We start from the raw sequence: 12,713 nt of genomic DNA on the forward strand, positions 1-12,713 counted from the left end.
CTGACGTAGCTGCCTTAACCATTAGATTATAAATCCCTCCAGGGCAAGGACAGTGCCTTATTCATCCTGTATCCTCGGAGCCTGACAAACTGCAGCAGTAGTAGTAATAATGACAGGAGCAAGAGCAGACGTTGCGTGAGCATCGAGCAGTTACTACTTACCAAGCACCTTTTTAGACAAATTTATGACCCCATAATTCTTTCAACAACCCTACAGGGTAGGTGCTATTATGCCCATTTGATCTGAGCCTCCCTGAGACATAGGGAGATTAAGTAACTTCCAGACTGCCAACTAGGAAATAATGGAACCAGGATTTGAACCCAAGCATCGGGCTCTAGAAAACATATTCTTCACCACTGTGGTATACATGGTAGAAACGCAAAAAAAAAAAAACAAAACTGTTAAACAAATGATAGTGTAGAACAGAGTTAAGCACAATATTTGTGGAATGAAAATGTTAGGGACAGGGACTTCCCTAGTGGTGCAGCGGTTAAGACTCCGCGCTCTGCAAGAGGCCCGGGTTTGATCCCTGGTCAGGGAACTAGATCGAACATGCATGCCACAACTAAGAGTTTGCATGCCACAACTAAGGAGCCCACCACGTGCCACAGCTTAGACCTGGCTCAACTAAATAAATAAATAAATATTAAAGGGGAAAAAAAAGAAAAGGAATAATTATTTGCTTTTAAGAAATTATAAAACCGTATTCAAAGATATTCTGGTACTCCAACAATAAGAGAAGTTAGAGAAAGAAGTACACCAGAGTCTAACACAGTATTTGGTACACATCAGAAATTTAATATCAATTAATTAAATTTTTCCATTTTTTAACAGATTTTATGTTTACGTCTAAGTACCAACTTATTTTGTTTTTATTTTTGATATAATATCTAAAATGCACTGCATATTTTGCTACCTCATTAAAGAGGGCATTGATAAGGTAACCTATTCTTGAAAATACAAGGTAGTAATAGTGAGCAACGATTTTTAGTAATTTGCAGGTAGTTTTAAAACATCCAAGTTTATAAAATATCAAAAATGCAGCTAATGTACAATTAAGAAATTCTGCAATTCTAGTGTCCCCATATAATAATCAGACTGATTTCTTTTGGTAGAAATAAAGGAATATCAAATGTAAACCAGTCACTCAAGAGCACTGGGACAACTGTTCTTTATTTTTATATTTATATTAAATACCTTGCACATAGGAAAAACTTCATTTAGTCAATTCATTAAAACAAGCTTGAAATACCTACTGTATGTACAGTTCTATGATGGGACCAACTCTATCCTGTAATGAGTACAGTCCTGTAAAATATCCTATACCTGAAATGAGCACCCTGCAGCCTACCTGCCTATCTTGCTTTCTGATCTATTTTCAGAATGAAAAATTAGAAAGTCTTTCCCATGTTGTTGCTTTTCATATATACCCTTATATTAACATTTTAGGGACTTCCCTGGTGGTCCAGTGGTTAAGACTCCAAACTTCCATTGCAGGGGGCACGCGTTCAATCCCTTGTCGGGGAACTAAGATCCCACATGCTGTGAGACTTAAAACACAGCTTTTTCATACTCCTAAATTAGTTTCATGTTGTGTTAAAAAAAAAAAAAAAGTGTAGTTTTCCTGTATTAGCTCTTATACAAAAAAAAAAAAAAAAAAGACTGGAATTGTGACAGGAAATAATTCATATCCTCTGAAAGACTTAAGTAGGTTGGAGGAAACAAGACATATAGTTGCTAATCCCATGCTTAACATAAATCAAAGAAGGTACTTTATAAATATCTGTTGAATAAACGGATTACTCAGTCAGTTTTCCACTTCTGCACTTACAACTAGTTTTGACATAGGTTAACATGAACACATGTAGCTCACAGTTAAGCCCTTAGTCAAAAAAATATAGTTATGTTAAAAGAGATCCAAGTTTTTCCCGGAAAAAAATAGACCATAAAAGTCTGATTTCCACTTTCACTCATTTGTATCTTCTCTTTTTTTCTTACCCAGGAATCTACTGACAAAAGCCAAAGGCAGCTGTCAGTTTCAGCTTCGTTGTTTTCCTCATTATTTTCAAAAAAGCCTGACTGCATCTTGTAGGACATTCTAAAAACCATGGTGGGAAAAAGTACCAGATAGTTCAATGGACCAGCAAACAGAGATTCCTAAGTGCTGGGTTCTAATACTCAGCTTTCTCAGCTTCTCAACCAATAAATGCACTTGACTCCAGTTTTTCAATGACTGATAACATTACTAGTAAATGACGTCTATGGCAATCAGCATCAAACATTACACAAATAAAATTCCTCACATCAAAAACCCCACAATCACCAGATGGCTGCTGTTTCAGAAATGTGAAGCAGTAAAGAATCAGGACTTCTTAAGTGGGATATTCAAAAAAGGAGAGACTGGAACAAAACAGGAAGACTGATCACTCAAATTACACAGGGACATTCCAAAGTTTCACTAATACATACCATAACAGGGGGAAAGGGGATGGAGTCTGACAGCTCAGCCTGAAAAGAGAAGTTTAAAATACAGTCTCTCCTACATTTTAATTCTAGCCTAAAATCCCCAAAGTTGTAGGGATAATGTGTCAAAGCCCAGAGATAAGTTTAAGAAACAAATTCTCAAAACTCCAAGCCAAGCACAGTGAAATGCTCATGAGAGACCCAGGATCTGGTCAGGTCTTTGCCACCAGCAGGAAGAGCAGGGCACTCAATTCAGACTGTTAAATTAATACTCTTTACTGACTCCCTGAGGGTGGAAATAAACAGAGGGACCAAGTCTCTGGCCAGGAGAATAGTTTCACCTCTGAGGGCTTCAGAATTTGCATCTATAAAATTCTATGATTCAAAATTCATGCTTCCATCTTAAAATAAGATGGAAAACAAGGGTATATAATATTAAACCAAAAAAGTATACTATGAAATATGTTTTTGAAAAAATTCCAATGTCAAGTTTCCATTCCCCATGTGCTCCTCTACATGTATAATCTAAGAACACAACTCCTAAGATACAAGACATTAAAAAAATTTAACGGAGAAGTTACTGATGCCATTAAACCTAAAACAAAGTATAAAACCTAAAATGTTTCAACCTCTCTCAATATAGATCTGTCTAATTTTTCTAAAACATCCCTAGTTTGTATCTGCACTCATTCAAGCACATTAAAAATGACAAGTATATTTCCCCCAGTAGTAATATGTCTACTGATGAAAATACACAGATTATCAAAAATATACATTTGGAAAATATGAAAACCTAATTTTTTTTTTCATTTTACTACTCACTCAGGCCTAACTTACTAGTTTCAATTCTACTCTGGCTCTATTTCCAGTCGGTTTCACTTCTGAATTTTCTGCCGCAAAGTTAAGAACTGTGACCCAGTAGAGAAATTTTAAAATTAACACTGAAGAACATAGCTTTATCTTTCAAAGGAAAACTAAACATTTTCACACACACACACACACAAATTTAAAAACCTTAAATTCCTAATGGCATTTTATCACATAAAAATAATGATTTTAGGATGCTGATATTTTCTTTGTTTCTGAAGCTTCCTCACACCGATTTGTTTACAAGAACCAAAACAGCTCAAAAATTGCCATGATTTTATTGTATAGCTATACAACATAACTATACACTATTTTTTTATTAGAATCACAAGGAAGGGGCTCAACAAATATTTGTGGAAGGAATAAATATACATAACATTGCACGGGGCATATGTTTCCAATAAGATACGGCCTTCTCTCTGCCTTCAGTGGCCTTGCCAACGAAACAAATCTTTTAAACACATAATAAAAAGATGATTAAATCAGACTGACAGAAGTAAGACATCTAATAAACAGAAACATGTAAGGGAAAAATATATATCCCATACAGCTAAATTAAGTTTTAGAAAGCTTTTGTGCTTCTACCATTTTTTTCTTATATGTGTTTCAATCCCATTTCCTTCCTCTCTTTAGGCTGTTAAGTTCTTCAAAGGAATGATCCATATACAAATAAAATTTTAAAATAAAAAACGTACTGAGTTCCTACTACGTAATCAGCACAGTGCTATGTAAAGGTGCTGTGGGAAATAAAATAAAAAGCATGATGGTCTCGAACCTTGAGATAACTTAAAGCTTTTGTTTTTCACCAGACCCTGAAAAGAAAAGGTATCTATGGAAAGTGGGAATCAAAGACCTAAACTGCAGTCCCTGTGATGACACCCTTTGTGACTTGGAGAAAGTTACCCAGACCTTAGATTCCTCACCTGTAAAAGGAAGTGGTTACTGATAGAACTCTCCCATGCAGAAGAATTCCAAGTAATTTATGTAGATACTCTGCCCTCAAGGAGGGGGAGTATCAATCCCCACTCCTTCAGTGTGGACTGTACATAGCGACTTCCTCCCAAAGAGGCCAGTATGGAGGGATGAGTGGGAGAAAGTAACCTTACAGCACAGAAACCTGACAAACACAACTGCACTGGTGATGATGAAGGTTAACATCAATAGTGATAAGTCATGTTAATAGTATGCACACTTGAAATGATAGGATGAAAATGGCACTTTACTTCTCCAGCCTTTCTCCCAAAAACCCATAACCCCAATCTAATCATCAGAAAAAAAACAAAAAACAAAAACACCAGACAAATTCCAATAGAGGGACATCCTACAGAATACCTGAGAAGTACTCAAAACGATAAAGGTCATCAAAAAGAAGGAAAGTCTGAGGAACTGTTACGACCAAGAGGAGGTTAAGGAGATAGGTGAACAAAATATAATGTGATGTGCACGATGGGATCCTGAAAAAGTATATTACGTAAACACTAAGGATCCATCAACAGATGACTGAACAAACAAAATGTAGTATATAAACACAATGGAATATTATTCAGCCTTAAAAAGAAATTAAAGTCTGATACATGCTACAACATGGATGAATGTTGAAAACACTGTTGAATGAAATAAGCCAGACACAAAAGGGCAAATATTGTATGATTCCCTTATAAGAAGAAGGTAGAATAAGCAAAGTCATAGAGACATAAAGTAGAACAGAGTTTACCAGGAGCTGGGGGAAGGAAGAATGGGGAGTTGTTTAATGAGTATGGTTTCTGTTTGAGATGATGAAAAATTCCAGAAATGGATAGTAATGATGGTTGCACAACACTGAGGATGTACGTAATGCCACTGAATTATAGTTAAAAATGATTTAAATGGCAAATTTTATATTATGTATATCTTACCACAATTTTTTTTTTTTTTGCGGTATGCAGGCCTCTCACTGTCATGGCCTCTCCCGTTGCGGAGCACAGGCTCCGGACGCGCAGGCTCAGCGGCCATGGCTCACGGGCCTAGCTGCTCCGCGGCATGTGGGATCTTCCCGGACCGGGGCACGAACCCGTGTCCCCTACATCGGCAGGCGGACTCTCAACCACTGTGCCACCAGGGAAGCCCGATTACCACAATTTTTTTAAATGAAGGAAATCTGAATAAAATATAGACTTTAGGTAATAATAATGTATCAGTACTGATTCATCAATTGTAACAAATGTACCATATTAACGAAAGATGTTAAAAATAGGGGAAAATGGCTATACAGTATATGGGAACTCTCTGTACTATCCTCTCAATTTGTCTGTAAATCTAAAATTGTTCTAAAAAATAAAGTCTAGGGAATTCCCTGGCGGTCCAGTGGTTAGGACTCTGCGCTTTCGCTGCTGGGGGCCCAGGTTCAATCCCTGGTCGGGGAATTAAGATTCCACAAGCTGTGCGCACAGCCAAAAGGAAAAATAAAATAAAATAAAAAATAAAGTCTATTTTTAAAAATTCAAGGGAGATAAAGGTTAACAGTAGTGATATTCCCTACCTCCTCCCATAAAAAGACAAGAAAAATGCTCTTTAAATGAATAAAAAACATGAGCAAGTAATCAGAAAAATTAATGCCAGGGACATGAATAAGCAAGTCACAAAAGAAATGAAAATGCTACAAAAATCTATGCAAAAATATTGAAACTCGTAGGGCTGTGTAAGGATAAATGAGTTCACATACTTAGCACAGTGTTTGGCATACAATAAATGAAGCTACTAAAACGTAACTGATAACTAAAGAAATACAAATTTAAATAACAAAAAAGTATGTGTATGTGTATGTAGGTTATATATATGTGTGTGTATATGTGTATATATGTATACATGTGCATGTGTAAATATCCTTTGAGTGAATGATTTCAAAGATACCTGTATATGGATATTCATTGCAACAAAATAACACAGAAAAACTGGAAACAGTCCAAAAGTCTACCAATGGGGGTTAAACAAACATAACTAAACATTATTATACAAAAATGTGGCAGATGTATGTATACTGATGACAACTGTCTAAGATAAATAATAATGAATTGTAAAATTTTTTAAATGGAAGGGATTAAACTAGGTTAGGACTATAACTGCATGCAAAACTATGTGTTTATGTATGTAGTGACCCAAAAAGGGTCACTAAACAATCACTGAAAAGCCTCCCCAGCTCTGAGTATCTGAGAAATGTAGTTAGGTTATACTCAAAGGAGGAAGCCTTTGGGAAGGAAAGAAATGCTCTCAAACTTTTAAGGAAATAATAAATATCTCAACTACGAAACACAAATTTTTATTTCAAAATGCCTAATGTGAAGGAAGTTATTCTTCGATGAGCTTATATTCACTAGTTAATTACAAACCTCAACCAAATATTAAAGAGCAAAAACAATCTTCAAAATGTGTGACCAGTTCATGCTTAAATTACAGGTAAAGCAAAATCCTACAGAAGCAAAAGGAGGCGAAAATTAAGTAGTAATTCCATTTGACATAATCAAGTAGCTATAATATTATGGACTGTAGTTAGTACTCATAAATGTAAAGGTTCAGGAGTTATGCAGTGTTAACTAAATTTTTTCTTTAAGAAAAGTGGATTAAAATAAGAATAATAAGTTAGGTCTTACTGTTTTGTGGGCTTTCTTTGAGCCAAAACAAAATAAATCTTTTTCTGGAGGCAGACTGGGGGTAGGGGGGAGTCCAATACTTTTGGAACTAATATACAGTAAATTAATATTTTAAACAAAACAGCCACTAGAATCAATGGGACTTAATGAAGACTGGAATAAATGAGTAAATCATAGCAGGGGTACTCTCTATCCTAAAACAAAAATATACCTTAGAACTGTGGTTCTCAACCAGAAGTAATTTTGCCCCCTAAGGGATATTTGGCAACATCTAAAGACATTTTTGACTGTCAGGTCTGAGATGGTTCTGCTGTATACTGTGGGTAGAGGCCACGGAGGTGACAAAACATCTTACAGACCCACCTACCCACCCAAAATGTCAACAGTGCTGAAGTTGAAAAACCCTACCTTAGAAACAGGCTGGGGGTGGCGGGGAGAAACCACTGAATCTATGCTTTGAAATAATCAACTTCATCGTAGAAATCCTAAATCAACAAGGTTTGTTTACCTGTTTAGAAATATTGACATCTTATCAAATAGCATGGAATCTATTAAAATGACACAATTTTCAAAGTGTTACTCAAAAGAAAGTTAATTGGATTTCCAATTTATCTAAACCTTTGAAATTCTACAAAAGCCACAGGCAAAAAAAGACAACAAATTAATGCTAAAAGAAAAAAGTTTTTATACACACACACGTTCTCTGATTCTCATAACCAATATTGAGCAAAAGAAGAATACATTTTGCGTGATTCCATTTATATACAGTTCAAGAACAGGCAAAAACTTTTCTCTTATGTTAGAAATCAGAATAGTGGTTCCTCTGGAGACAAAGAAAAAGTAGAGATGGGAGAGAACATGAGGGGGACTTCTGGGATGGTAATAATTTTGTACTTCTTAATCTGGGTAGTACTTCCATAACTTTCTTTGCTTTGTGACAATTCATCAAGCTGTGTACTAATAACTGGTACACTTTACTGTATACAGATAACCCTTTAATAAAATGTTTACTTTTTTAAATGGTATATATTTATATCCTAAAAACTTGAGCATTTTGACCCAGAAAGCAAAATTAATGTCAAGAGCAAAAGTAAAGTGCTTTTGTTATACAGGCTGCCTTCCAATGATTCAAGAAGGATGACACCCCCAGAAAGCTGTAAATACCATACTCAGCGATCACAGAGCATTCAGCCGTACACTTAAGCCACTATATGTCCCTTGGCACAAATCCAAAAATTGGACAAACGCTTACAAGTGCAGTTGGATTTATTCCACAGACACTTTGTTTGGATTATTTCCCCCAATGTTAAACTAGGAACTGTTATCAGAGAACAGGCTCTATGAAACAAATGATGCTTTCTCTTTCCTAATCCCACACTTTCCCAAAGCTCTCCCAAACTAAACCCCTCTTGGCTCTTGACTCCTTTAGGATTCCTCCAGGATGCCTGTAACAGTGTCCATCATTGTCTCTCCCAGTATCCACTCTCACAGTCCACCTCCCGCCACACACATGAAAATTCACATTAATGCTCACTCCAGAGGCTAGTCTCCCCCACCAGACTTTCACTCTCCCCCAGCACCTTGCAAATACAATCCAAACTTCAGTACCCTCAAACTCATACCCTCCACAAACTCCCTTCCCAACAGCTCCCCAAAACCAGGGCCCATGTTACCCCAGTCTTTTAGATCCTCTTCTACCGCACAGAAAGCCCTTGCTTCTGCAAACAACTCAGCTCCATGGCCACCACTGTAGCTCTGATCTCCAGCTCTCCTTCCCTTTAGCGGTCCCCACATCCCCCCACTTTCCTGTATTCAAGTCCATCCCATTGCCCAACCCCCCTCTGCCCCCAGCCTCTGCTTTCTTCCATCTGACTCTTTCCTAAGTACTAAGACAGCGATGGGAAGTTGGAGGAAGGGTAGGAAAGAACTCTGTACTGTGTGGAGATGGTGGAGAAGAGACTGCTCAAGTCTGCAGCACAACAACCACGTGCTGGGGGTACAGTCAGAGGCTGGATTCTGAAAGCCCGCCCCACCACTCACTAATGGCAAGGCTTTGGCCAAGCGATTTTACAAACTTAAGCCTCAGTCTCTTGAACTACAAAATGGAGCTAATAAAAATAGCTACCTCCCAGAGTTGTGAGGTTAAATCAACTACCAGCCAGCTGAGCACTAGGCACAAACCCAACATGGTAAATTCTCAACGACTGACCGTTTCTCTTAGGTCCTCTTCGTGGATGCGGGAAGATGGAAGGTACTTTCTTTCCGTCTCTTTAATGCTAAAGTTCCTGCAAAGTCTCCTCTTGGGGGAGAGCAAGAAGGCAAGGGAGAGAAGGAAAGAAGAAGTACTCTACAGATAGGTGGATGATACAAAGAATTTTGTCAGGTCCCCAAACTCGGTGTTCTCTCTTTATTATCCGCTTACAATGTGGACGGAACCAAGTTGGATCCAAGAAGCCCTTTATGCCTTGCTAAAGGATGGGGGAAGACATGAATATATACAGCAAATGTGCCTCCACGGATACTCATTTGACGGAATGCAGTACACACACACCCCAAATTTCTAAAATGCGTTCCTTGGGGGTCGGAGAATTAGGAAGGAAACCCAAAGTCCCAAAGGATTTTTCTTGAGAGTTTAAGGGAGTACTTCATAATAAGGAGAGATTAAAAGTAAATGCTGGAAACGCTAAAGACTTCTCACTTCGCCCGCAGCACAGAGTATCAATTGGTTTGTCAGCAAGTGAGTGAGTTGAGAAAGGAAAAGCGCTTTCCCCCGTCTCTCCTGGGGCACCGGGGCTTCCCCGGGTCCCTTCCCAAGAAGGATAAAGGGGAGGGTCTGCGCCAGGGAATCCCCCGCTCCCTAAGGAGTGGGACAGGCGGGCCCCCAGGGAGTTTCACTGGGTCCCTTCCCGCCTCTTCCCAGCCCATCTCCTGTAACGGGACGTCTCCTGGGACTCGAGGATCCCCCAGAGGTTCGGCCATCCCTGGATTCCTCCCCTCCCAAGACCTCTGGACAGCTCTCCTCGGTCCTCAGAGTTCTTCCCGGTCACTTCTCAGGGTCTCCTGGCCGGTACAGGGTCAGCCCGCCGCCCACGGGGTCCCCTCATCGGCCTCCTCCCGGCCCCTCCCGAGCGCCGCGAGCCCGCGGGGTTACCTGCTGAGACGGCAGCTCCACATGCAGGGCCCGCGCGGCAGAACCGGGAGGCAGCGCGGCGGCCGGGCCCGGGGGCGGCAGGGGGACCGGTCCCCCGACCGACGCTGAAGCGCTCATCTTGACCCGGGAGCCGCCAAGCGGCGGGGCCGGCGCTCCTCCGGCATCCGCCACCACAGCCTAGTCACGACCCGCTGAGCCCCTGCAGCCCAGAAACCAGCCACCCGGGAGGCAAAACCGCTCTACCCCACCGCCGGCCGCCGCCGCTGGCTAAGGAAGAGCCATATTACCGCAGTGCAACCCCCACCACCCGCTGAGACCTGGCTTGCCCATTGGTTCAGCTCCCGCGGGGGCGGGACCCAATTTCAGAAACCGGACGCGCTATTGGGCAGAAGGTCTGTCTATCGCCGGCAGGAACAGGCTGGGGGCGGAGGAACCCAGGGATGGCCTAAATTGCGTCTGTCAAGGGGAGGTAAAACCTGGGGCGTTGCTTCATTTTTTCCCAGTCTAATTGGTTCTTCCACTACCATGGGGCGGGGTCCCCCGAAGGAGCCGCAAGGACCATTGCTCGATGTCGCTGTCAGTTGTCAGTAAAGGAAAAGAGGGGCGGAGTCTGATTAGGTAGACCTTGCGCCTGGGCTCCGGTGTCACGTGCAGAAGGCAGGAGAGTCACCTGATTAGTGAGAGTCAGTTTTGGGAGCCACTTCCGCCCTGACCTAGTTGCCATGGTAACCGGCCTCCCTTGAAGGGCGGGGACGTATTTGGCGCCAGCTGGGTCGTGGTGGCCGGTCTGTAGTTGCAGTTTCCCAGAGTAATCTTTTCCTGAGGGACTCTCGTCAACGTGTGAGGATTGAAAAGGAATACTTTATGGCTCGACAGAAAGCCACCACGCAGGATGCACCAAGACCAGAAACTTGTCGGGCAGTCCTGCCAGCTCCACCCACGACCAGTTCCAACCCACAAGTCCCCGCCCCTCCTCACACTCCACTAACTGATAGGCTGAGCCAGGCACCTCGGGACACTGTTTCACTTCTGTGAGTGGGGTGTTTACGCTGTTCCTGAAAAGCCTTTGCTACTTTTCTCCTCCTGGCTAATGTTTACTTACCCATCAAATCTCATCTGGGGTTGGGATCCCAAAAGGATTCTCAGATACACTCTGGGACCCTGAGTTAGGAAACTTGCCTCTACTACATTCCTGGTTATTCTATTGCATTCTACTGTCTTTTAATAAGTGTGTAACACACATGTGCAGCCACACATACCCCTCCTGCAAACACACAAACTTACACACTGTGAATTTCCCAAGCAAAAGAACCTTGTCTGATTCATCTCTGGATTCCTGGTGCCTGGCAGAGAATCAGGACATGTGTTTTTGAAGTGAAGGCACAGTTCCAATGCCACTTCTTCCATGAAGACCTCCTTGATCATAATGATAGCATTTATAGCAATTGCTTCTGTAATAAATATCACTGAGTCGTTCTGCAGAATAATGATCTGCCTTTTTCCCCCCTTAGACTGTGAATTTCTCCACCACCTGGACTGACCTAGCAGAAAGAACACAGTGTTTTAGAGTCAGACACAACAGGAATCAGGAACTTTTGGAATCTTGGCTCTGCCACCTTCTAGTTATATGTTCCTAGGCAAGCCAGTTTCCTTCTCTCAGCTTTAGTTTTCCCATCTGTAAAATAGTAACAAGGTTGCTGTGGGGATTAAGTAAATTAATGTTAAGTATAGTGCCCAGTGCAGGACCTGGTATATAATAATTGCACTAAAAATATTTTAATAAAAGGTAAGCATACTATCTTTCTAGGGTATTCAGAAACCTGAAGACACTTTGGATCTGATCCCAGAGCTGGCTAAGATGTATGTCACATTGTCTCCTATTCTGAAAAGTTGAGTAGTTCCTCATGGCTAGAGCCTAGGGTATGCAGTCAGGTGTTTGCTGAGAAGGGAGTAATTGAGAAATCCCAAATATCTGGTTCCAAGATCTGGTGGAATTTCACAGAAAACATTTGTCTGTTTCCAAGCTGTATTAGTTTCCTGAGGCTGCTGTATCAAATTACTACAAACTGGCTAGCTTAAAACAACTGAAAGTTGTTCTTTCACAGCTCTAGAGGCCAGAAGCCCCAAATCAAGGGGCTTAGTGCTAGGTCTGAAGAAGTCCAGGGACTGTGGGAGCCAGAGAAGACAGTCACATTTCACAGTGGACGTGACATTTAACCTGGGTATTGAGGGACAAATAAGAGTTCACCAGGCAGGGAGGGAAGAAAGGATGTTCCAGCACAGAGAGCAGGAGCGATTTTCCACAAGCCTTTACTGAGGTTCAACTCTGCATCAGGCAGATTACTAGACACCAGATATACAGAACTGAGGTAAATAACACTACTCAGACTTTTCCACCTACATGCCACAAACCCTAGGAGAGCTGGCACTCACCCCAGGGGTATGGCAGAAAACTGAAATAGTCTCCTGAGTAAGTGTTCAATAAATGCTACCTATCATTATATTTTTTTCTTTTTCGTTTTTGTTTGTTTGTTTGTTTGTTTGTTCCTTTGGCTGTGTTGGGTCTTTGTTGCTGTGCACGGGCTTTCTCTACTTGCAGCGAGTGG

At 41.0% G+C, this 12,713-nt stretch overlaps 1 protein-coding gene across 3 annotated transcripts in view; it reads right to left on the reverse strand.

Annotated features, from left to right (window-relative positions):
* UVRAG (UV radiation resistance associated) overlaps positions 1–10,400 on the reverse strand; it is a 315,157-nt gene extending 304,757 nt beyond the window's left edge. For 2 of the 3 annotated variants that reach the window (XM_082628358.1, XM_082628357.1), the window contains exon 1: positions 10,108–10,400. In XM_082628358.1, the coding sequence (XP_082484484.1) occupies positions 10,108–10,224 (117 nt within the window). In that variant the 5' untranslated portion in view covers positions 10,225–10,400. The remainder of the gene's footprint in view (positions 1–10,107) is intronic. The other variant, XM_082628359.1, reaches the window with a different exon arrangement.
* Between the last annotated feature and the right edge of the window lie 2,313 nt (positions 10,401–12,713).

This window comes from Mesoplodon mirus, assembly GCF_964341445.2.
Source record: "Mesoplodon mirus genome assembly, chromosome: 7".
Taxonomy (NCBI): domain Eukaryota; kingdom Metazoa; phylum Chordata; class Mammalia; order Artiodactyla; family Ziphiidae; genus Mesoplodon; species Mesoplodon mirus.